At 45.5% G+C, this 27,140-nt stretch overlaps 1 protein-coding gene across 3 annotated transcripts in view; it reads right to left on the bottom strand.

Annotated features, from left to right (window-relative positions):
* Nucleotides 1–27,140, bottom strand: part of GALM (galactose mutarotase) — a 155,597-nt gene that overhangs the window by 94,525 nt on the left and 33,932 nt on the right. The window contains exon 2 of one of the 3 annotated variants that reach the window (XM_077486464.1): nucleotides 19,591–19,795. The exons of 1 other annotated variant lie outside the window; for it this stretch is intronic. In XM_077486464.1, coding sequence (XP_077342590.1) covers nucleotides 19,591–19,777 — 187 coding nt within the window. In that variant the 5' untranslated portion in view covers nucleotides 19,778–19,795. The remainder of the gene's footprint in view (nucleotides 1–19,590; nucleotides 19,796–27,140) is intronic. One more of the 3 variants, XM_077486465.1, reaches the window with a different exon arrangement.

Raw genomic sequence — 27,140 nt, 5'->3', positions numbered from 1 at the left:
CAATTACATACAATTATATACAATAATTGACATACAAACGACATACAATTGACAGATCATAAGATCGAACGTACAACAAATCGCAAGATCGATCGCATAACAATCGCAGACAGATATCAGACAGATCGCAAGACTGATCGTGCAACAGATCGCAAAAATCGATCGGCGAAGGATCGCAAGATCCAATCACATGATCGATCACACAACCGTGACACGATGAATCGCGAATGATGAAACACATCCGACTGCCTGCCAAAGTAGATCGACCACACGATCGGTCAAATGACAGAGATCGCCGATCGGACCCTTGCCAATCAAAATTGCACAAGTGATGTGGACCCATGATGACAGATGCAAACCCAGCAATGACCCCCCTGATAAGTTGCATCCACCCCCCCCCCCCAGCGGATACCTGCCGCCCCCTCCCCCAACCCATGACAGAAGATCAAGCTAACACTAATGTAATGTGCAATGACCCCCCCCCGCCAATTTACATACCACACAGATTGAAAATGGGAGCTAGTAACCTGTAGTGCTTGTGCAGCTGTCAGACAGGGAACAGACAGCATACAGCAATGATACACCAACGTTCCAACCCTGGGATATAAACACAGCATACAAGTATATCTAGACTCCCTGAATACTATCTCCGTGAAATACCCCCACAGGCTCATGCACCACAGCACCGCTCCCCCCCCCCCCCAACCATCGTATGGCAATATGGCCAGCAAAAACTGAACCACGAGGCGAACGGGTGTACAGAGGCTTCCCCCAGATGATTCAGCTGCCCCCGCAGCCGTGAAACCTGAACCACGAGTCGAACAGAGGCTTCCTCACAGCAATCCTACCGCCAGATGATTTTGCTGCACAGAGGGAAATGACGTCAGAGTCGCACCGGAAGCGACGAGCGTCAGCTGTTTCCCTGCAAACCAGAAGACAAGACGACGAGGGTCCGGTAGGAGGAGAAGGGATATATACTCCCTCAGACTCCTCCTACAAATCCAGGCTGGCCCCTGGCCAGCCTTCTGACATATCACCAATTAATGCAGTCATTTATTCAAAAACATTGTATGATCACAAATAAGAATGGGATAAAATATGAGATGCAGAAAAAAGTTCCCCTGCCATTACCCTGAAGAAAAATGTACATAAAATAATTTATAAATGAGAAATACAGCATCCAGATTTCAACAAAATTTTGTAGTCTGTTGCTGCAAACTGTGGCAACATAAGCACAGTCACTCATCCATTATTGGATGTGTATTAATCATAGGATACCGAATAATAAGAAACTTCCAGAAGCAGTGGCGGAACTACCGCCATAGCGAGCCATGCGGGCGCTATGGGGCCCGCAGCCATTCTAGGGCCCGGTGAGTGGCGTTGCTAAGCGTGTGCGGGCCGCACCAGGTGACACCCGCCAGCGGGGTGACATCCTTGGGTAGCGGCAGCCGCACCACTAACACCTGTGCCTGTGCTCGAGCGCAGGCTGAGGGACACGGCGTCGCAGACGTAAGCCACCTCCCTCCTCTCTGTTTACATCCACAGAGGAGGAGGAGCCTGCGCTCGAGCCTCGAGGAACACACCGCTGTATGGGGAGAATGTCAGCGCTGTTGTGAGGTATGTAAGGGAGGGTGGGGGGGTTTGCACTGCTGAGGGGGGGCTGCACTACTGTGGGGAGGCTGCATTACATAGGGGGTTCTGTACTGATGGGGGGTCTGCACTACTGAGGGGGAGTCTGCACTGAGGGGGGTCTGCACTACTGAGGGGGGCTGCATTACATAGGGGGTTCTGTACTGATGGGGGGTCTGCACTACTGAGGGGGAGTCTGCACTGAGGGGGGTCTGCACTACTGAGGGGGGTCTATACTACTGAGGGAGGGTCTGTACTGAGGAGGATTCTGCACCACTGAGGGGGAGTCTGCACCACTGAGGGGGGTCTACACTACTGAGGGGGAGTCTGCACTACTGAGGGGGAGTCTGCACTACTGAGGGGGAGTCTGCACTACTGAGGGGGAGTCTGCACTACTGAGGGGGAGTCTGCACTACTGAGGGAGGGTCTTGCACTACTGAGGGAGGGTCTTGCACTACTGAGGGAGGGTCTTGCACTACTGAGGGGGGAGTCTGCACTACTGAGGGGGGAGTCTGCACTACTGAGGGGGGAGTCTGCACTACTGAGGGGGGAGTCTGCACTACTGAGGGGGGAGTCTGCACTACTGAGGGGGGAGTCTGCACTACTGAGGGGGGAGTCTGCACTACTGAGGGGGGAGTCTGCACTGCTGGGGGGGGGAGTCTGCACTGCTGGGGGGTCTGCACTACTGAGGGAGGGTCTGCACTACTGAGGGCGAGTCTGTACTGAGGGGGTCCTGCACTGAGGGGGTTGTCTGCAAAGCTGGGGGGGGGGTCTGTACTGCTGGGGGGTCCTGCACTGAGGGGGGTCTGTAATGGGGGGTGTGGGTACTAAGGGGGATATCTGCATTGCTGGGGGGTATCTGTACTGATGGGGGTCTGCACTGAGGTGGGGGGTGTTTGTACTGATGGGGGTCTGCACTTGGGTGGGGGGTCTGTACTGATGGGGGTGTCTGCACTGAGGAGGGTCTGTAATAGGGGGTGTCTGTACTGCTGGGGGGGTCTGCACTGAGGTGGGGGGTGTCTGTACTGATGGGGGGGGGGGTCTGTAATGCTCGGGGGGTCTGCACTAAGTGGGGTGTATGTACTAAGGGGGGTGTCTGCACTGCTGGGGGGGTCAGTACTACTGAGGGGGTCTGCACTGAGAGGGTTGGGTTTGCACTGCTGGGGGGGTGTCCTGCACTGAGGGTGGTGTCTGCACTGAGGGGGGGCCTGTACTGAGGGGAATATGGATGTGTATCCTTCAGGGGCTGCATACAGTATACTGCATACTTTGTTGGTTGAAATTAATATAAGCTGTTGCCTGGGTACTGTGCTACATGAGTGTGGTAATCTGTTGTTCAATGGCATTAGTTCATTTTTGGGGCCCTGTAAATTCTAGTTACGCCCCTGTCCAGAAGTAAGACAGATCTATAGTCTTTGTCACATTCACTGTAAGGGCAGTCCGCACACCGGGTAAAAGGTCAGGGCAAGCAACATAGAAACCTGGCTCAAATCAGAAGACAAGCAGAGTTGAAAACAGAAGATCAGAAGTACATACTAGTGGGTGCAAGAGCTCAAAATGAAGTATCAGACAAGAGTAAGCAGTACTCACCTCTTCAGTGATCCCCAGTTTCTATCTCAGCTGGCAGGTCTTTTGTGCATGTAGAGAAAGCCACATAATTGCAGGGTCCTCTATATAAGCCAAAATATTTCATGATGCATTTTAGTTTAGATTTTTTAAAAATCCATACATTTGTCCAAATGTATTTTGAGTTTTTATGTGTATAGTCCTTATAATTATCAAGTATTCCAAGGAAAAAAATCAGTGTCTTGATATATATCACACAATATAATCTATCAAATACAAATTCAACAGCCTCTGGCAAAAAGTACCAATATAACAGTCGCAATTTAAAAGCACAGCATATCAGATATAATATAACATCTAGGGCTTTCACCTGCCGAAACGTGCTGGTACTTCAGACCGGCACTTCCTGAGACCCGCCCTCTGCTGGGCAGCGCTGAGTTATAGCACAGCTGGAAGCCAGACCAGTCAATAGTAGCCAAACAGCAGCTGTGCAGAGAGTGGTGTTGCGGAGTTGGAACAGAGAGAGTGTGATGCTGGGAGCAGGTAAGTATGAGCACTGGCTGATGTGTGGGTGCCTCTCAACAGTCCTGGATTATGCAGGACTGTCCTGGATTTTGCAATAACTTCTAAGTCATACTGTCCTGTGTACAGAGACTCTGCCCACAGCTCATTACTACTGTGTGAACTTATGTATAATTTGCATATGAATGATCCAGATGGCTCAATAATATGAAAATCTTTCCCCCCCATTCCAATGCAATTCAGTGGGGTAGAAGAGAGAAGAGGAGGGGGCAGGACAGTACAACCTTGGGTGGGAAGCCAGGTCCTGGTCTGTCACTAGAGTAGTAGTGAAGGTGTTGATAAGAGGGGAGATATGCGAGATGCTGCTCACTTAGGCCAGCCATAGACGGTTTGAATCTTGTCCAATTCAGCAGGGACCCATAGGGATTCAAAACATGTATGCACGGGCTGATTGTACCCTAGTTGATTGCTCGATCAACTTGCGTACAACCTGCCTGTCTGATTTTACATGCAACTTTTGCTAGCGACTGTTATAGCCGCTAACAGTAATCACTGTGTTCTCACAGCGAGGACGGCTCCCCCCCGGGAAGAACACAATGGCTCCACGGGAGGGACTGAGTTGATGTGGAAATCAAGCGATTTTCTTGCAGGAAAGAAAATAGCTCCATCTATGGCTGGCATTACATTGCACATCCACTCTATCCTCATTGTGCAGCCACACAATCCCCACTGCGCACCTGTGGGGTTTCTGCTGCTTAACATTTCTAACATTCCCTGCACGCTCATTACCTGCACTATGCACCCACACCATCCACCTGCACTCTATACATCTGTGGTACATTATACTCCTCACCCCTTACCTGTATACTTTGTTGTGCGTTATATCCTTGACCATAGCACTGCATTAACTTATGTTATACACCATTATGTTGTCTCTTGCACTGTACACTATAAGCTATTTTGTACATTATATTCCTGTCCCTTGCACTTTATATGCTACTTTGTATGTTATACTCCAGATCACTGCATTGCATTCCAACAAAGTCTTAACTAGTTTTATTACACAGGATTTTTTACCACCTACAAAAACATTCAACCCATCAGCCTTTAACGTGCATTAACGCTCATCAAAAGCTTCAAAAATGCCCATACTAAAACTCATTAATGTGAGTCTAATGCCCATACTAACACTATAGGAGCATGTTAAGCGTTAGAAATTTAGTCAATTGTGAACAAGCCCTGAGGTTGATTTTTGCGATCTGTGTCCCATTGGGGAGCTTACCCTTCACGTCCAGTCCCATAGCTAAAACACTAAAATGAGGAAGGATTTGGTTGTCACCAGAACTAATGTTCTGATTGGAAGTTATTCCCCCTATTCCCCCAAACAGCAGTACAAAGAGCAATACGAAGCTGACAGGTGTTCTAATAAACCTTCTTTGCTGTGGCTGCACCCAGAGACCCCCCTTCTTACCTGAACCTGCCATTCCAGCGACGAGCACGATCCCAGCAGCTCCAGCTGCCGTCTCTGTCCTCACTGGATAGATTGATAGCAGCAGAAATCATTGGCTCCCGCAGCTGTCAATCAAATCCAGTGACACAGGAGCGGGGGGGGGGGGTCAATGCTGAGTCCTGCTGTCTGTGTGGCCATGGAAAGAGTCTCTCCGTGGGGGCACCCGATAAGGGGAGAGGCCAGGAGCTTCAGTGGGGCACCCAAGAGGAGGAGGATCAGGGCTGCTCTATGCAAAACCCTTGCACAGAGCAGGTAAGGATTTATTTCATGACATGTTTGTTATTTTTATTTAAAAAAATGTGAACCTTTACAACCCCTTTAAGCCTAGCAGTGACTGATGTTAGCTATGTACTGCAGCAGTAAATACTTGCCAGTGCACACTGAAGCTAATCAAGCTCTCCTAACCAGAAAAAAGACAACAGGAAGAGTTGGTGAGATAGAAAATTGTCTGCAGACTGTGAAAGGTAAACAGTGGTTGATAGACATTAAATTCAATACCATTACTAGCCTCCTTCTGAATATCTCTTCCAAAACAATCATGCAGCATGTGAAATCAGAATCTGCTTAATTATGTCTTATGACTGAGTATTGAATGTGTTAATCATAGAATTGAAATATAAGTTGGAGGATGGGCGTATTTAAGTATCTGGGCATGAAAATTACTCAAGCCGAGTTTCCTTTCATCAATGGAAGGTCAAGTGTCTTAAGAGTGATGACACCAGTGTACATGACTTGTGGTTTGAATGGAGTTCCTATTTCTTAGTGAAAATTGAAAATCCTTTACTTGTCTTTTAAACAACAGTTACACTACTCATAATGCAATGTTAAAGTGCACATGTGCCAAGACTATGGCCATTAAACTATTAAAATAGAATAGTATATCTAAAAGTAAAAAAATTTTTTTTTTTCATTTTGGATAGCCTTGGAAAGTGAGAGGATATACTGTATTCCTTACTCTATGGTGATGCCCTCTAAGCCCTTGTACACACGGTCGGAGAATCTGTCGGAAATAGTCTTATCGGACCATGTCTTTAGATAATCCGACTGCATGTGGTATGCATCGGACTGATTCCATCCGAATCTCCGTCCGACCCAATTCTCCAACATGTTGGACATATTTCCCGACCAACTGGGCCAGACGGACCATGTGTAGAGCATTTTGATTGGACCAAGTGCCACGCATGCTCAGATCAAATTCCTACATCAAAGCTATTGGCTACTAGCCTGAATGTAGTCCCATCGTAACGAAATTACATCATCACGTTCTGAAAGATCGGATTTTTCGCCAACTTGGCCCAACCGTGTGTATGCAACAGTTTCGGACACAATCCGTCGGGCAAAATCCGACGGATTTGGTTGGCAAAATCTCCGACCGTGTGTACGTGGGCTAAGACAGTTGTCAGGGGGAACAAGTGTAAAAGTTTTGAAACAGGCACTCTCTAGCTGAATATACTGTGACATAATTAATTCTAAAAGATCACAGCAAAGACTAATGCAGGATTCAAATAGTTTCTAACAGCATAGAAACACCTATTGAATGTTTACAAGGCTGGTAGGCTACCAAGATCAGCTCTAATAGGAAAAAGCTAAGATTTTAGGGTGTCTGTTGTAAATTTGAAGATGAATTTCTTCACAATGCCTATAGCTACAAAAGGTAAATAAGGGTTTGTTACAGCTTATTCAGAATATGAAAATACTTTTTGAATTAGCGAAAGAGGGATATAGGGAAAATCTTGTAATGGGCAGACTAGTTCTGGTGACTTTGGTGTCAACCAGGCATTCCTTAACTTTCAGACGCTTTCTATTTGGACTTTGGGAGAGGAAGAGAAGAAAAAGCTCTGCAATGGGACACAGATAGTGAAAAACAAAATTGCCAGGGGTTTTAACCCTTTCTTACCCCAATCAAAATGAAAGAGAAAGTTTTGCCTTTAGTTCTACGCAGTGAAAGTGTGATGAATCGGCTACTGCAGAGAGTGAAACACTACACACAATTTAATTTTGCAGAGATGGTACTCCCTTGCTTGATACGTTACAGGACTGAAACCCTTCACATATAAGCAACAGATCACTTCAGGTAAACAACCTACAAAAGTCTCAATTAGCTGAATTTTTTTCTAATGTCTAAAAATGATCATCAGATTAAAAAGGACATTATGGCTGTCAATGCTGTAAAAAAGTTATTACTGTGCCCAGAAGCTTGCCATTGAGAAATCACAAAGGAAAACTGCTTTAAGAATTTTACCTATTTAATTGCCATTTTCACCCACTGTAAATCTCATAACCATCCAGTTCGGTGGACGTGTAGGGGCATGGGTCTTCCTATCTTATCTTAGACTAAATTTCATACAATTACATATTGTGAAAAATGCAGTAACCCGTAGTAATCACTCAAAACAAATATGTTTTGTTGTTTATAAAATGAATGAGCGATTTAAGTGGATATTCTGCACTACCCAAAAAAGGTTATGTACCTGCAGTTTTGAAAAAGAATAAGTACTATAATAGGCAATGCCTTTGTTTTTCCTTTTTAATCCTATTTTTTTTCAAATGGCACACAGAAAGCTGCAGTACAATGCAGATGGAGCAAAACCAATTATGTGCCTCTAAGACCAAGACCCATTCTCGGTCCTCAGTGAGCAGAGAGCCGGTGTCAGTCACCAGTTTTGTATAAAAAAAAAATGTTGGTGCACAGCAGCCCCCACAATACTTACCTGAGGCCCCTCTCAATCCAGCGATGTCCGTGGGAGCCTTGCCTCTCCAGGGAATCACACTCCTGATTGGCAGTAGCGGCAGCCATTTGCTCCCACTGCTGTCAATCACAGCCAGCATACCAATCAAGGGGCAGGCCCGAGTGTAACCCCACAGCAAGCTAAACAAAAACAAAAAGTGAACCAACACCTTCTAAATGTCCCTTATAGTGGATTATAAGTAACAAAATCCAACAGATGTAATATGCAATACAGTCCTGAGAATTCCCAAAGAAAAGAGTAAAAAGTGATTTCTTCTAAAATCTTCCACTCTGTGCAGACAAAACCTCCATGCAATAGTAAATAACCTACCACCAGATGTGCCCTCATTTGGGGGATATGACCACAGAATTGGTCCAAATAAGCCTTTTGCCCACTGCAGGGGATCTTTAGTTGTTCCTGTGACCCACAGGAGAAATAAGAGCTTTGGTCCTACTTCTCCTTTAAGTTTTGGAGCGCTGACTAGATGTTGAGTCACATGTAAAAAAAACTTCCAAAGGGTAATTTGCTTGCCTGGAAAAGTAGAAAAGCAATGCTAGGAGTAGGCCTTAAAGCTGAACCCTGGGAAAAGCAAGTATTATCCAATTACAAGGGGCATGCGTATTCTTACTTAAATCTTTGTGTGCCTTGTGTATTTTTTGAGATCTGTGCTGTAATTCAGTGTGAAACTTTGTTGCTGCACAGAAGCTTCTTGTAAAAAAAAAAAAAAAAAAAAAGATATCACTGCTGCACTTTTTTTATTGTGTATAGTGACTAGTATTGTATCCTGTAGTTTTCTGCAGACAGCCTGTAGTGGTTGGGTTAACTAGGTCTGATATTACAGCTTTATTTACAAGGTAATAACTGGGTTTTTCCAAAGCCTTTGGTTACAAAGTGGATTTTTATCCTTTGTAATTATTGAATATATTTACTGTGAATAATAGTATCTGTTCCCAGAGGTCAACTTAAAGAGATGTCCACCTAAAAAAAATAGGATTTTTATACTCCCCGTAAAATCCCTTTCTCTGATGTTCATTGACGGACACAGCACTTTAATCTTGACCTTGGGGTTATATCGCCACCTTTAGCCTCCTCCCGCCCGCCCTATAGCCGAAATACGGCCGTGGGGCAGGCGGGTTCGTCCGGGCGGTCGTCCCTGGACGGCTTTGTGTTTACTTCCGCAATGCGCGCGCCCGGCGGCGCGCATCGCGGAAGTTTTGTATCCGCCGTGTCTCCGGGAGACAGGCGAATACAGATCGCCGTGAACGGCCAATCAAAGCGGCCGTTCACAGAGCGATCACAGCTGCCAATAGGAGATGATCTCAAATGTAAACAAATGAGATCATCTCCCGTTGCCTGTCTCTCTCTCCTCACACAGAGACAGCGTGTGAGGAGAGAGAGCGGATCTGTGTGAGTTGTGAATTACTGTGCTAAGATCTGTCAGCCCCAGTGCCAGTGCCAGTGCCAACTGTCAGCCCAGTGCCAACTGTCAGCCCAGTGCCAACTGTCAGCCCACTGCCATCTGTCAGCCCACTGCCATCTGCCATCTGTCAGCCTAGTGCCATCTGTCAGCCCAGTGCCATCTGTCAGCCCAGTGCCATCTGTCAGCAGTGCCGCCAGTGCCAGCACCAGTGCCACCTACCACCTGCCAGTGCCACGTGCCACCTGCCAGCCCCAGTGCCGTCAGCCCCAGTGCCGTCAGCCTCAGTGCCGTCAGCCTCAGTGCCGTCAGCCTCAGTGCCGTCAGCCCCAGTGCCGCCAGCGCCAGTGCCGCCAGTGCCAGTGCCGCCAGTGCCAGTGCCAGTGCCACCTGCCAGCGCCAGTGCCACCTGCCAGCGCCAGTGCCACTTGCCAGTGCCGTCAGCCCCACTGCCGTCAGCCCCACTGCCGTCAGCCCCACTGCCGTCAGCCCCACTGCCGCCAGCGCCAGTGCCGCCAGTGCCAGTGCCACCTGCCAGCGCCAGTGCCATCAGTCAGCCCCAGTGCCGTCAGCGCCAGTGCCGTCAGCCCCAGTGCCGTCAGCCCCAGTGCCGTCAGCGCCAGTGCCGCCAGTGCCAGTGCCACCTGCCAGTGCCAGTGCCATCTGCCAGCCGCAGTGCCATCTGCCAGCCCCATTTGCCAGAGCAAATAGCCAGTGCCATCTGCCAGTGCCAGCCCCAGTGACATCTGCCAGCCACATCTGCCAGCCACATCTGCCAGCCACATCTGTCAGCCACATCTGTCAGCCAGCCACATCTGCCAGCCACATCTGCCAGCTACATCTGTCAGCCACATCTGTCAGCCAGCCACATCTGCCAGCCAGCCACATCTGCCAGCCAGCCACATCTGCCAGCCCCATCTGTCAGCCACATCTGTCAGCCCCATCTGTCAGCCACATCTGTCAGCCACATCTGTCAGCCACATCTGTCAGCCACATCTGTCAGCCCCATCTGCCTCCAGTGCCATCTGCCTCCAGTGCCACGTGTTGTCAGTGCCACGTGTCGTCAGTGTCACCTGTGATCAGTGCTGTCAGTGTCACCTGCCACATCAGCGTCGCCTGTCAGTGCCATTTGTGATCAATAAAGATGTCACAAAGATTGTATTCAGCGGAGGAGGCATATGATATCCTTGCAGCCGACGAGAGCAACGGGGAGGTTTCCGCTTCGGATTCCTCCTCATATTCAGATTGTGACTCTGACGTGGACTACGAGCCTGTCCTCAGCAGTGGTACCATGACAGCCTCAGAGGAGGAAGATGATAGTCCGCCCGTCAGACGAAGGCGCACTGGTGAGGAGGCGGTACCATCCACCAGCACCGCAGAGCCATCCACCGGCAACCCAGTGCCATCCACCGGCACCACAGTACCTCGGCAAAGGCCACGTACCAGTGGGGTGTCAACTCGGCCCCAAAGGGTTAGGTCCCATGCCAGCCTTCCCTATTCCCTCCAGAACCCCTTGTGGCTTCCTCCTAACTCAGGAGAAGCCAACGTTCCCCCTTTCACTGCCAACCCAGGAGTCCAGGTGGACACACAAAATTTTTCCCTGATGGACTTTTTCCACCTAATTTTTACAGAGGACTTGCTTGAATCCATTGTGGTCCAGTGCAACCTATATGCCCAACAATTTATTCAAAGTAACCCAACGTCCTCTTATGCCCGTCCCTACGAGTGGAGAGCCCTAACAGTGGAGGAGTTTAAAATTTTTTTGGGCCTCACATTTTGTATGGGACTAAACAATAAAAATGAAATACGTGCATATTGGTCAACCCTCCCCATCTATCACATGCCCATCTTTTCCTCAATAATGTCCCGGACCAGATATCTAACGATAATGAGATTCCTACACTTTAACGACAATACCCAGTGCCTTCCCCGGAATGACCCAAATTTTGATAAACTTTACAAAATTCGGCCACTAATAAATTATTTTTCTCAGATTTTCCCCCAGTTGTTTACCCCAGACCAACACATATGTGTGGATGAGTCCCTGATAAAATTTTCTGGCAGGCTGGGCCTAAAGCAATTTATTCCCTCCAAAAGGGCCCGCTATGGAGTGAAGATGTATAAGTTGTGTGACCGAGCCACAGCGTATACATATTCCTTCATGGTATACGAAGGGAAGGACACCCAGCTACATCCCCCTAATTGCCCCGAATACATCGGATCGAGTGGAAAAGTTGTTTGGGAACTCATAAACCCACTCCTGGAGAAAGGCTACCATCTCTATGTGGACAATTTTTATACAAGTTTACCCCTGTTCCGCAATCTCCATAGAAAGCAAACTCCAGCATGTGGCACCGTACGAACAAACCGGAAGGGCTTTCCTCAAAGCCTCGTCAACAAAAGGCTAAGAAAAGGCGAAGCGGCGAGCTTACGGAACGAGGAAATTTTGGCTGTGAAGTGGAGGGACAGAAGGGATGTCTATATGCTTTCTTCGATCCACAACAACACTTTTGTTGAGATCACCAGGAGGGATGGCCCAATACAAAAACCCACTTGTATCCATGAGTACAACATGTTCATGGGGGGTGTCGACTTGAACGACCAGATGCTCGAACCCTATCTTGCCATGAGAAGAACATACAAGTGGTATAAAAAAATTGCAATTTATTTCTTTAATTTGGCCATATACAATACATATGTCATTTATCGTAAGTCCACAGAAAGACCCATACCCTTCCTTGGCTACCAGGAGGAAATCACCATTGCCCTTATATACCCCAACGGCCCGCCACAAAACATTCGATCCGATGTAATTAGCAGACTCTCTGAACGCCACTTTCCTGACAAAATCCCTCCCAAACCAACAGGCCGAAAACATCAGAAAAAATGTCGGGTGTGCAGCAAACGAGGAGTGAGAAGAGACACCACTTATCATTGTGCCGAATGCCCTTCCCAACCAGGCCTCTGCATAGGTGACTGTTTCCGCCGTTACCATACTTTAGTGAATTATTAGTGAAGTATGGTAACCCTAACCCTCACTTCCTGCCATTTACCTTCAAACCCCTTATGCCTCTGCTTGCTCTGTAACTGACCCTGGCTTGTTATTCGACCACGCTTCTGCCTACTGATTTTGTACAAAGCTCTGCCTGATCTGGAACTGACCCTGGCTTGTTATTCGACCACGCTTCTGCCTACTGATTCTGTTTATGCCTCTGCCTGATCTGGAACTGACCCTGGACTATTATTCGACCATGCTTCTGCCTACTGATTCTGTACATACCTCTGCCTGATCTGGAACTGACCCTGGACTATTTGACCATGCCTTTTGCCTGCCTCTTGGACTGATCTTGTACCCTCTGTGGACTAGTGGGATTCATAACAGGGGTCTCACATATGTGAGGGGCTCCAGAATAGATTTTTTGGATGAAGAAGACAATTTCCTTTGTTTTCTCATTCCTAGGGTCTGGAGACTCGGAGGCTTCAAAGAGATTTGGGTGGGAGAAGCCTCTACCCCTATCCCCATTCTGTCCTGAACAAGGCCCTACTTCTGCCTGCTGCCTGTAGGACCTATACCATCATGCCTCTGCCTGTCGCATGAACTGACCACACAACATGGATGGACCATGTTCCTGCCTACTACCAGGACCAATATTTTGGCAATGCTGACGATCTCTGCCTGCACTGACCTTGGACTGTATATGGACAGTATCCCTGCCTGCTGCCAATATTGACTATGGACAGTATACCTGCCTGTTGCCTGGAAAATTGTGTTCATTTTTGCTGACCAAGTCCCTGTCTGCTGCCTGGACCAGTGCTAACATCCTGTGGACAACTGTGCTGCTAAAACCACAGGTAATCTTTTGTTTACTCTTTTCTCGGCAGAATGTATTTTGGGGTGTAATTCTTGGTATGTGCATGCTATGTGTCCCTGGAACACCTGATGGTGTTCCTTGCATGTTGGGCCTCTGTATGTGGCCAAGCTGTGTAAAAGTCTCACACATTTGGTATCGTTATACTCAGGAGGAGTAGTAGAACGTATTTTGGGGTGTCATTTTTGCTATGTAAATGTTATGTGTTGGAAATATCTTATAAATTTACAACTTTGCGTAAAAAAAATGCGTTTTCATTTTTTTTCCACATTTTCCCAAAACTTCTGGAAAAAAAATGAACCATCAAACGACTCATTATGCCTCATAGATTATACGTTGGGGTGTTAGCTTTCCAAAATGGGGTCACTTTGTGGCCATTTCCATTGTCCTGGTGCTCCAGGGCCTTCAAAACTGTAATAGGTGGTTGAGAAATAAGATGTGTAATTTATGCTCCTAGAACGCCTGATGGTGCTATTTCAATATTGGGCCTCTGTATGTGGCCAGGCTGTGTAAAAGTCTCACACATTTGGTATCGTTATACTCAGGAGGAGTAGTAGAACGTATTTTGGGGTGTCATTTTTGCTATGTATATGCTATGTGTTGGAAATATCTTATAAATGGACAACTTTGCGTAAAAAAAATGCGTTTTCATTTTTTTCCACATTTTCCCAAAACTTCTGGACAAAAAATGAACCATTCAAACGACTCATTATGCCTCATAGATTATACGTTGGGGTGTTAGCTTTCCAAAATGGGGTCACTTTGTGGGCATTTCCTTTGTCCTGGTGCTCCAGGGCCTTCAAAACTGTAATAGGTGGTTGAGAAATGAAATGTGTAATTTATGCTCCTAGAACGCCTGATGGTGCTATTTCAATATTGGGCCTCTGTATGTGGCCAGGCTGTGTAAAAGTCTCACACATTTGGTATCGTTATACTCAGGAGGAGTAGTAGAACGTATTTTGGGGTGTCATTTTTGCTATGTACATGCTATGTGTTGGAAATATCTTATAAATGGACAACTTTGCGTAAAAAAAATGCGTTTTCATTTTTTTTCCACATTTTCCCAAAACTTCTGGAAAAAAATGAACCATTCAAACGACTCATTATGCCTCATAGATTATACGTTGGGGTGTTAGCTTTCCGAAATGGGGTCACTTTGTGGGCATTTCCATTGTCCTGGTGCTCCAGGGCCTTCAAAACTGTAATAGGTGGTTGAGAAATGAAATGTGTAATTTATGCTCCTAGAACGCCTGATGGTGCTATTTCAATATTGGGCCTCTGTATGTGGCCAGGCTGTGTAAAAGTCTCACACATTTGGTATCGTTATACTCAGGAGGAGTAGTAGAACGTATTTTGGGGTGTCATTTTTGCTATGTACATGCTATGTGTTGGAAATATCTTATAAATGGACAACTTTGCGTAAAAAAAATGCGTTTTCATTTTTTTTCCACATTTTCCCAAAACTTCTGGAAAAAAATGAACCATTCAAACGACTCATTATGCCTCATAGATTATACGTTGGGGTGTTAGCTTTCCGAAATGGGGTCACTTTGTGGGCATTTCCATTGTCCTGGTGCTCCAGGGCCTTCAAAACTGTAATAGGTGGTTGAGAAATGAAATGTGTAATTTATGCTCCTAGAACGCCTGATGGTGCTATTTCAATATTGGGCCTCTGTATGTGGCCAGGCTGTGTAAAAGTCTCACACATTTGGTATCGTTATACTCAGGAGGAGTAGTAGAACGTATTTTGGGGTGTCATTTTTGCTATGTACATGCTATGTGTTGGAAATATCTTATAAATGGACAACTTTGCGTAAAAAAAATGCGTTTTCATTTTTTTTCCACATTTTCCCAAAACTTCTGGAAAAAAATGAACCATTCAAATGACTCATTATGCCTCATAGATTATACGTTGGGGTGTTAGCTTTCCAAAATGGGGTCACTTTGTGGGCATTTCCATTGTCCTGGTGCTCCAGGGCCTTCAAAACTGTAATAGGTGGTTGAGAAATAAGATGTGTAATTTATGCTCCTATAACGCCTGATGGTGCTATTTCAATATTGGGCCTCTGTATGTGGCCAGGCTGTGTAAAAGTCTCACACATTTGGTATCGTAATACTCAGAAGGAGTAGCAGAACGTATTTTGGGTTGTCATTTGTGGTATACACATGCCACGTGAGAGAAATAACCTATTATATTGAAAATTTTGTGAGGAAAAAAAAAAAAAAAAAAAATCTTCATTTTGCAAAGAATTGTGGGAAAAAGATGACAACATCAAAAACCTCACCATGCATCTTAGTAAATACCTTGGAATGTCTACTTTCAAAAAAGGGGTCATTTGGGGGGTATTTGTACTTTCCTGACTTGTTCGGGTCGCAAGAAATGAGATAGGCCACCAGTACATCAGGTGTGATCAATTTTGTGCGATTCGCACCACAGCTTGGAGACTCTCTAACTTTCACAAAGACCAAATAATATCCACTAATTTGGGTTATTTTTACCAAAGATATGTAGCAGTATAAATTGTGGCCAAAATTTATGAAAAAAAAAATATAATTTGCAAAATTTTATCACAGAAACAAAGAAAAATGCGTTTTTTTTCAAAATTTTTGGTCTTTTTTCTTTTATAGCGCAAAAAATAAAAACCCCAGAGGTGATCAAATACCACCAAAAGAAAGCTCTATTTGTGGGAAAAAAAGGACACAAAATTCATTTGGGTACAGTGTTGCATGACTGAGTAATTGTCGTTCAAAGTGTGAGAGCACCAAAAGCTGAAAATTGGTCTGGGCAGGAAGGTGTTTAAGTGCCCTGTAAGCAAGTGGTTAGGAGAGGACTAGGCAGAACACATAAAAACAAAACAAAAAACACAGCACCGCCCAGGGACGGTGCTATTGGCTATAGCCCCTCACTCTGCTTCCAGCAGCTCAGTTCGTCAAAAAGCAAACATAAACAGGAGGGTGGGTGCTGAGTCCATCAATGAACATCAGAGAAAAGAATTTTACAGGGAGTACAAAAATCCTTTTCTCTGTCATTAATTGATGGAGACAGCACTTTAATCTTGACCTTAGGGACGTCCCCAAGCAGTGTCAAAAAATGAGGGGGGGGGGGGGACAGCAAGAAAACAAACTCCACCCATAACAAAAAAGAACTCCTCCTCAGTCGTCGCAAACTCAAACGGCCGCCTGCAAGACCTTTAAACTTTAAACTGAGAAAGAATTTTATATATATATATATATATATATTTTTTTTTTTTGGGGGGGATATTTATTATAGCAAAAAGTAAAAAATATTGCTTTTTTTTCTAAATTGTAGCTCGTTTTTTGTTAAAAATAAAAACCGCAGAGGTGATAAAATACCACCAAAAAAAGCTCTACTTGTGGGAAAAAAAGTATGTCAATTTTGTTTGGGTGCAACGGCGCACGACCGTGCAATTGTCAGTTAAATTGACGCAGTACCGTATCACAAAAAGTGCTCTGATCAGGAAGGGGTTAAAATCTTCCGGGGGTGAAGTGGTTAATGTTAAATAAAACCGCCTTCATGCTCCATTCACATCTAGGCGTTGCTATTTTACAGGCATTTGTATGGGCGTTTTGAAGTTCAAAAGGTCACCAATGTAAAAGCAGTAAAATGCCTGTAATCTGCCAAAAAATAAGCAGATGTACTTTTTTGAGCATTGGGCGTTTTACTTTAATCACTTACAGACCGGAACATTTTGCTGGCTTAAGACCAGACCACTTTCTGCGATTCGGCACTGCGTCGCTTTAACTGACAATTGCTTGCTCGTGCGACGTGACGTTGACGTCCTTTTTTTCCCACAAATAGAGCTTTCTTTTGGTGGTATTTGATCACCCCTGCGTTTTTTTTTTTTTGCGCTATAAACAAAAATAGAGCGACAATTTTGAAAAAACGCATTATGTTTTACTTTTTGTTATAATAAATATCCCCCAAAAATATATAAAAAAAACTTTTTTTTTCCCTCAGTTTAGGCCAATACGTATTCTTCTACATATTTTTGGTAAAAAAAAAAAAAATTGTGCAAAAAATTATTGATTGGTTTGCGCAAAAGTTATAGCGCTTACTAAATAGGGAATAGTTTTATGGCATTTTTATTAATAATTTTTTTGTTACTAGTAATGGCAGCAATCAGCGATTTTTATTGTGACTGCGACATTATGGCGGACACCACGGACATTTTTGGGACCATTGTCATTTATAGAGCAGTCGCCGCTATACAAATGCAGTGATTCATGTGTCTGTGATGGCGGGGCGGCATTTAAAACAGGACGTACCTGTACATCAATATGCCTGCCCCTGCCATTCTGCCGATGTACATCGGCGTGCGCCGTTCAGGAAGTGGTTAAGCAGCAGAACGCTCAGATATGAACAGGAGCCATTAAAATTAATGGGATTTGTCTTGTTGGGTGTTTTTAGAACTGAGGCTTAGAGCTGAAAAACTCCCAAAAATGCCTAGATGTGAAGGGAGCGTTAAATGAAACATGAAGATCAGATTTAAAAAGGTGCCAGTTGTGTTACACTAGGAAGAGAGTCTGATATATCCTACTCCACAGTTTCTTAACCACTTGCTTACTGGGCACTTAAACCCCCCTCCTATCCAGACCAATTTTGAGCTTTCAGTGCTGATGCACTTTGAATGACAATTGCACGGTCATACAACACTGTAACCAAATGAAATTTTTATAATTTTTCCCCCCCAAATAGAGCTTTCTTTTGGTGGTATTTGATCACCTGTGCAATTTTTTTTTTTTAACAAAATGTAAAAAGACAAATTAAAAAAAAAAAGATATATATATTTTTTATTTTGTTATAAAATTTTAAAAATGGGTAGTTTTTGTCCGTTGTTGATGTACGCTGATGAGGCAGCACTGATGGGCACCAATAGGTGGCAGTGATGGGCACTGATGGGTGGCAGTGATGGGCACCACTGGTGGGCAGATAGGTGGCACTTGTGGGCACTGTCAGATGGCATAAATGAGGCATAATTGCCTCTTCCTTTTCGGGACTGATATCCCTTTAGGATGAATCGGTGATTGGCTTTTTTTTTCCTCCTCTGCTGTCAGCGTGAGGAGAAAAAAAAAAGGATCACAAGCTTTTGTTTTGATCAGGTGATCAGCTGTCAATGGCTGACAGCTGATCACATGGTAGGGGGCCTGGACTGACCCCTTACTCGGATCGGTGATCAACCGAGTCTCAGTGACTCGGTGATCACAGCGCGCTCCGCACACGACCTGTGACGGCCTCCCGGGAATTCAGATCCGCGCTGTGGCTGTCGGTCATAGCACGGATGTCAAGTGGTTAAATAAAACCATAAAAAAGTTTGCATGGTGTATGTGTTTAGATATAAGCAGGGGCATTGCTAGGTTACATAGTTAGGTTGAAAAAAGACACAAGTCCATCTAGTTCAACCTATGTCTACAAAAGATCTAGGGCTAGAGCCCATAGCAGCGAAGTAAAGAAAGTCATATGCTTGGGTGAGCAGACACATGTATATAATGTGTGTGTGTGTGTAACATTATATATTATCATTAAATCAGGGTACCCAAAGCCCCCTCTCATTACATCAGGGTCCCCAGAATGCCCCCCTTTACATCAGGGTCACCAGAGAGCTTGTCATGTTACCTGCCACAAGATGCAGATTGTTAAATACAGAGAGGCTAGTGTATATAGAAGACAGGCTAGTGTATACAGAGAGGAGATTCTGGGTATACAGAGAGGGGAAAGGCTGGGTATACAGTGTTTCCCCCCCTCTCCCTCGATCTGCACTCAGGAGCTCTGTAAGAAAAAGTTCCTTCCAACTACATGATATGGGAAGAGCAAGGGAAGAGACTCACTCTCTCACACTGATCTCCCTTCTCTGGCTGTAATGCCGCATACACAAGATCGGACTGGTCCGCCGGACAATTCGAACGTGTGGGCTTCAAAAGTCCGGTGGGCTTAGAAATAAGACTTGCTTTAAAATTGTCCACTGGACTCGGCTTTTAGAGAACAAGCCGTTCGTCTGTGTGCTAGTCTGGCGGACTAAAACTGACTGAGTCCGCCGGATAGTCCGATCGTGTGTACACGGCATTAGTGAACCACAGAGTGCAAAGTACTCAGTGAGAGTGCAGCGGCTGTGCAGGAAGCGCTGTGCCAGACAGCCCGGGACACTCACTGTAGGGCTGGCTCTGGACTTGGGGCTATAGGCCTCAGATTTGGGGGGCTCCAGCCTCAATAGTCACCCATTAACGATGCCACCAAGATACAAGACTCATAGATTTGCATTTTATTTGACGGTCTAAGATTTCAAAAACTTTACAACTAAAAAAATAAAGATCATATTATTTGGAACTCACCTTCTAAATCATCAAAGCCGAGTACAATGTCTGAGAAATTTCCATGTCTGTCTTTGGTTTCTAAGCAAGTTATTATACAGCCAAAGGATATGATTTCCACCTTGACGAACTCTGACTGAAGATGAAACCTTTTCACGGTTTGTCCTCCGGGCAGGGACCCAAACACATCACTTGTTACAGATGTCATTGCTCTGCCAAAATCAGACTGCAATTTGAAATAAATATACAAATAAAGCGAGTCTAGCATTTACAATTTGTTCTGTTTCTATAAATTAGACAGTTGATGCTAAAGTCGACTTTCTGTTCTGACTTTTAAAGCAGCAGCTCAACATTTATCAACTATGACCCAAGTGTTTATTCTATTAAAGTACAACATATTTGTGACAGTATATATGGTGAAAGACCTCTTCTGCTTTGTGGCAAATGGTTCCCTCGCTTCTCTGTAAAGTTTCTACAAGAGCCACTGGGCCCTGCAGCAAAAAGTGATCCAGGGACTCCTTCCGTTCATTCAAAAAAGTTCCAGGGGATCTCAATAACACCACCAACCATAACAAAAAGTGAAGGAAATAAAACGGTACTTTGTTCTGTATAGATTTGGATGACCATGTGGTAGGTAAATGAAGGTGTTGGCAACATAGCACAGATGCACCTTCTGTATCCTCTTCAAACACAACCTATGTATGACTAGATTGTGCAAATAACCGTTTTATTACATCAAATGGCCAAAAGACTGCTAGAAAGATAAGCTCAATGCATTCCAGAGACTCTGATGGCCTTACAGTTTTTATTTTTTTAAATAACAAACATCTTTATATATGAGCGGTTACATGTATTCGACTGACCTTGGACACAGCCAGCGTCCTATGTTTACACACGTATCCAACAATAAATACAAGGAAAGCAATAAAAAGTGTAAAGCCCCACATAATATCAGATTTTCTGCTGACATTTTCCTTCAGATTTACCTAAACCATGCAGTAGAAGGGCCTGCCTGATTGCATACAAATTGAAACTCCTAAGGTTTGACCTCATATTATATGGTTTTGGTAAATCTGAAAAAAAAAAAAAAAATCGGAAAATCTGATACTGTGCATGGGGTTTAAGAACACAATCAGGGTAGCTAAAATAGACCATGAAAGGTCCATAGCGGAGGAAAGTAAAAAAAAAAATAATAATCCCAAGACATGTTTTAACCACTTCAGCCCCGGACCAATTGTCAGCCTAAGGACCAGAGGTCTTTTTACAATTTCGCAATGCACTGCTTTAACTGGTAATTGCGCGGTCATGCAATGTTGTACCCAAATTAAATTTGCGTAGTTTTCTTCCCACAAATAGAGCTTTCTTTTGATGGTATTTGATTGCCTCTGTGATTTTAATTTTTTACGATATAAATGGAAAAAGACCGAAAATTTTGAAAAAAAAAAAAAAGGTATTTTCTTTTTGTTATAAGAAAAATTGAATAAACTCAATTTTAGTCATACATTTAGGCCAAAATGTATTCAGCCACATGTCTTTAGTAAAAAAAAAAAAAAAGTCAATAAGCGTATATTTATTGGTTTGCGCAAAAGTTATAGCGTGTACAAACTAGAGTACATTTTCTGGAATTTACACAGCTTTTAATTTATGACTGCCTAACTCATTTCTTGAGGTGCTAAAATGGCAGGGCAGTACAAAACTAGGGATGCACCGAAATTTCGGCCGCTGAAACATATCAGCCGAAAATGGTGTTTTCGGCAAATTGCCGAAAGGAAAATCTTGCCGATAATGGGGCCGAAAATGGGGGTGGGCCTTGCGGGGCTCCGCCCCCTGGTGCCGCCCATTGCACGGGTGTTTTCCTGGCTCATCCCCAGTCCTCTGTCCTCCCTCCTCCTTTCCTCCCGCCTGACAGTGCGGTGATCTCCGTGTGTCACGGAGCTGTGCCTGGGCGGCTGCAGTAACAATGTCCCGCCTCCTGTGACAGACGGTACACTGATCCAATGGCGGGACATTGAATCAGCGTGACGTGATTACAGGAGGCGGAACATTGTTACTGCAGCCACCCAGGCAATTCAATGCACAGCTCCGTGACACACGGAGCTCACCGCTCTGATCCGGGCATGGGTAAGGCTGCATTTAGACACTGGCAAGCTGCATGAGGGGGGAAAGAGTGTGCCCAGGGCAAGCATTGCACAGTTTTTTCCGCAGCTAAATCAAGTTTTTTGTGCCCACAGTGCTGCTGCATCCAAAAGTCATTTGTTTGCCTCTGAAACTATCTACCTCTGGCCACTTGTGTGAATGTAGCCATGCTATATAAACCAGGTCACAGGACAAAGGCTGTACTCCCTTTATTGGCCATATAAAAAAATAAAATAATAATCTTGATTTTGACCCAGCTAGGTTTTTATCGCCATGTGATAGAATGGGGAAGGGTGAAGTTATTGCTAGAAGAGGTAACGATATGAGCATTCCCAATAGAAGTCTGTTGGAACGGAACCAGGTAGCTTGCTTGGGGCCAGTTCACACCAGATGCAGTTCTGTGTGCTTTTTTTTTTTGCACAAAATGCATGCACAGTGTTTTCCATGTATTCCAATGGCTCTAGTTCACACCATGCAGTCAGTTTCCGCACCGGAAACTGACTGCATGGTGTGAACTAAAGCCATTGGAATACATGAAAAACACTGTGCATGTATTTTTATCAGGCAGGCTGCATCTGAGGGGAACTGGTGAGGCTGCTTTGATCTCCTGTACCATGCCTGCAGTCTCTGACCATCTCCTGTACCATGCCTGCAGTCTCTGACCATCTCCTGTACCATGCCTGCAGTCTCTGACCATCTCCTGTAATATGTCCCCAGTCTCTGACCATCTGCTGTATGAAAATATTTTTTTAAAACAGTCATTTTCGGTATCGGTGCTGTTTCGGTATCGGTTTTCGGCCTAGTGTATTTTTCATTTTCGGTATCGGTTTCGGCACCAAAAAACCCATTCGGTGCATCCCTATACAAAACCCCCCCAAATGACCCCATTTTGGAAAGTAGACACCCCAAGGAAATTGCTAAGAGCCATGTTGAGCCCATTGAATATTTTTTTTTGTCCCAAGTGATTGAATAATGAAAAAAAAAAAATGTTTACAAAAAGTTGTCACTAAATGATGTATTGCTCACACATGCCATAGTTATATGTGGAAATGCACCCCAAAATATATTCTGCTGCTTCTCCCGAGTACGGGGATACCACATGTGGGGGACTTTTTGGGAGCCTAGCTGCGTGCGGCACCCCGAAAACCAATCACCGCCTTCAAGATTTCTAAGGGTGCACATTTTTGATTTCACTCCTCACTATCTATTACAGTTTCGAAGGTCATAAAATGCCAAAATAGCACAACCCCCTCCCCCCACAAATGACTCCATTTTGGAAAGTAGACACCCCAAGCTATTTACTGAGAGGCATGTTGAGTCCATGGAATATTTTATATTTTGCCACAAGTTGCGGGAATATTACAAACTTTTTTTTTTTTTGCACAAAGTTGTCACTAAATGATAGATTGCTCACACATGCTATGGGCATATGTGGAATTACACCCCAAAATAAATTCTGCTGCTTCTCCTGAGTACGGGCATACCACATGTGGGGGACTTTTTGGGAGCGTAGCCGCGTACGGGACCCCGAAAACCAAGCACTGCCTTCAGGATTTAAATATAAAATGCTACCAAAAAAAACTGTTAGCGATCACAGGGATCAGGCCCGACTCTATGAGCGCTGCAGTTATGCGTTTAGTGTTTTGTGACAGTGATCGATCGATATTGCACTTGGGTGGGCTGGGCGGAGGGGCAAAACGCATGTGTTAGCAGGTATCTGGGCTAATCCCGCTAACAATGCGTTTTTTTGGAACCCTAAACTGCTGGGGACGCTAGTATAGATCTGATCAGATCAGATATTGATCTGTTCAGATACTATACGACTAAGGGAGGTGTATGCTTTGCGCGTGGGTGTTAGCGGTACTGGCACTAACCTGGCGCTGCCTGGGGCGACGCAGACCCTATCTGATCCTAAAACCTAATTGATATCACCCGCCGGGTGATCAGAGGGTTAAACCTTTATTGGGTAATAAATGGTGGGTGCCCTGATGCTATAAAAAGCAAACTAACTAACCAGCGTCACCCGTAACACTTATACGGTGATCACTGGTGAAAGGGTTAACTAGGGGCAATCAGGGGGTTAAAACCTTTTTTAGGTAGTATATGGGGTTACCTGATGCTATATATAAATCCTGACGGGGAACCTAAATAACTAACTGGCTAACTTCACTCCTGAAGCGAAACGGACTGCCGCAGTCAGCGGGAGGGGGTCTGATCGGACCCCCCACCCGCTGGAAGGCAGGCACGTACGGGTACGTGATTGTGCATGTCCATGTGCCGATGTATATTTACATGCGGCGGTCCTTAAGTGGTTAAATACATTAACAGTAAGAAAGTGAGGCCAGAGCATATTGGCGCCATAAGGGATAATGAAGGGAATTCATTACAAAAGACAAAGAGAAGGAAATGGTTTTAAATTCATTCTTCTCCTGAGTTTTCACAAAGGAATAAGGGGAATATAGTAACCAAGACAGTATTGTTAACAACACGTCATAGAAAGTACCCGTGTGGCTAACAGAGGCCAGTGTCAGAAACAGACTTGAAAAACCTAACCCAAATAAATCACCAGCACCAGATGGCTTACACCCAAGGGTCCTTAACCACTTTCCGACCGCCGCACGACGATGTACGTCGACAGAATGGCACGGGCAGGCATATGGGCGTACCTTTACGTCCCTGCCTTCCCGCGGGTGGGGGGCCCGATCGGGCCCCCCCCGGTGCCTGCGGCGGTCGGTAATCGTTCGGGAGCGATCCGGGATGAGGGGGCGGCCATTCATTCATGGCCACCCCCTCGCGATCGCTCCCGACGAATGAAATGGCAGCGTGACATCACTTCCTCTCCTGTAATGTAAACACAGGCAGAGGAAGTGATGTAATCTCTCCTCGTGTCGGTCTTTTTCGTTCCGGCACCGAGGAGAGAGGATCGGTGAGTTGCACCCAACACTACACTTACAGTAGAACACGCCAGGCACACTTTTCACCCCCCGATCACCCCCCAATCACCCCTGCCCCCCCAGTCACAGTGACACCAATTGCATTTTTTTTTTATTTTTTTGCATTGGTGTCATTTGTGACTGTAATAACTGTTAGGGCAGTTAGGGTTAGCCCCCTTTAGCTCTAGGGTGCCCCCCTAACCCCCCCCAATAAAGGTTTAACCCCGTGATCACCCCCCGTCGCCAGTGTCACTAATAAGCGATCGTTTTTCTGATCGCTGTATTAGTGTCACAGGTGACGCTAGTTAGGCAGGTAAGTATTTAGGTTCGCCGCAGCTTTTTATAGCGTCAGGGACCCCCATATACTACCGCATAAAGCCCCCTGATTGCCCCCCAGTTAACCCTTTCACCAGTGATCACCATATAACTGTTACAGGTGACGCTGGTTGGTTAGTTATTTTTTTTTTGTTTCAGGGCACCCGCCATTTATTACCTAATAAAGGTTTAACCCCCTGATCACCCGGCGGGTGATATAAGTTTGAGGGTCAGATAAGGTCTGCGTCGCCCCAGCGTCAGGTTAGTGCCAGTCCTGCTAACACCCACGCGCAAAGCATACACCTCCCTTAGTAATATAGTATCTGATCAGATCTATATTAGCGTTGCCAGCATTTTAGGTTTCCCAAAACGCATTGTTAGCGGGATCAGCCCAGATACCTGCTAGCACCTGCGTTTAGCCCCTCCGCCAAGCCCAGCCCAGCCCACCCAAGTGCAGTATCGATCGATCACTGTCACTTACAAAACACAACACACATAACTGCAGCGTTCGCAGAGTCAGGCTTGATCCCTGCGATCACTAACAGTTTTTTTTGTAGCGTTTTGAAACAGTCGCTGACAGGCTAGGTGCTTTTTTACCTGTGAGTCTCACTAGTGTACCCCTAAATTTAGAGCCCAAAATGGCAAAGCGAAGGTACACTAGTGAAGAGGCCTACACGTTTCTGAGCATGACAGATAGTGAAGAGGACGTCACTCATCTGTCAGATTCAGGCTCAGAATACGATCCTGTAGAGGACAGCGGCTCCATGACAGATAGCTCTGACGACGGAGATGAGGTCCCTGTTAAGGACAGGTGTGCCCGATCCCGAATGTATTCTGTTGTTCAGGTGCAGGAACCGCAGGTCACTCGTATGGAGCAGAGACGTACTAGAGCCGCTCATCTTTCTGGTGAACTGGCAAGCACCAGCGGCCTAGTACACCCTGGACCTACATCCAGCACTGCAGTAACACGTGGTGACGTGGCGAGTCCCATAAGTGCAGTTCAAGCTGGCGAGGTGGCAAGCACAAGTAGTGTCCCGCTGCCACCAAGAAGAAGACAAAGACAGGCCCGTCGTACCCATAGTGCCCTTCCTGCAGAATTCGCCAATCCTATTTGGGTGCCCACCACTTCTGCAGAACCCGTACTTCCCCTATTCACTGGCCAACCTGGCATTAACGTGGAAACAGTTGATTTTACGACACTTGACTTTTACTCACTGTTTTTCACCGAAGATCTCTATAGATCTATTGTGGACCAAACCAATTTGTACGCTGGTCAACACATCGCCACTATTCCCCAGTCCGCCCTTGCCAGACAATGGAAACCAGTTACGGTTTCCGAATTTAAAATCTTTCTGGGCCTCTCCCTCAACATGGGTATAACCAAAAAGAGTGAGTTGCGGTCATATTGGTCCACTGACCCAATTCACCATATGCGCGTGTTCTCTGCTTCCATGTCCAGGGCACGATACGAGCAGATTTTGCGGTTCATGCACTTCAGCGACAATGAACTCTGTCGTCCTCGTGGAGACCCTGAATACGATCGGCTCTACAAAATTCGGTAAACCACTTCAACCAACGTTTTGCAGACTTGTTTACTCCCCATCAAGTTGTCTGTGTTGATGAGTCCCTGATTAAGTTTTCTGGTCGCTTGTCATTCAAACAATACGTCCCCAACAAGCGTTCCAGATACGGGGTCAAGATGTATAAGCTCTGTGACAGGGCCACAGGCTATACACGTAGTTTCATGGTTTATGAGGGTAAAGATAGTCACGTAGAGCCGGAGAACTGCCCTGACCACATAGGAAGGGCTGGCAAGATAGTGTGGGACATGGTGTCACCCTTATTCGGAAAGGGGTACCACTTGTACGTGGACAATTATTACACAAGCGTGCCACTGTTTAGTCACTTGTTTGATCAGCAGATTGGAGCATGTGGCACCGTGCGACCTAATCGCCGGGGCTTTCCCCAGCGGCTTGTAGAGTCCCGTCTTAGGCTGGGGGAGGGAGCCTGCGTGCGCAGTAATAATTTGCTCGCTATGAAGTGGAGGGATAATAAGAATGTTTTCGTTCTTACCTCCCTTCATGCAGACACGACGGTCCAAATTCCTACGGCGACTGGTATTGTGGAGAAACCCCTCTGTGTCCACAAATATAACCTTAACATGGGAGGGGTGGACCTCAATGACCA

The sequence above is a fragment of the Lithobates pipiens genome, unplaced genomic scaffold (assembly GCF_037356315.1).
Source record: "Lithobates pipiens isolate NorthernLeopardFrog02 unplaced genomic scaffold, aLitPip1_a1.2 Scaffold_18, whole genome shotgun sequence".
In the NCBI taxonomy this organism is placed as follows: domain Eukaryota; kingdom Metazoa; phylum Chordata; class Amphibia; order Anura; family Ranidae; genus Lithobates; species Lithobates pipiens.
This window is presented reverse-complemented; position numbering and strand designations above follow the sequence as displayed.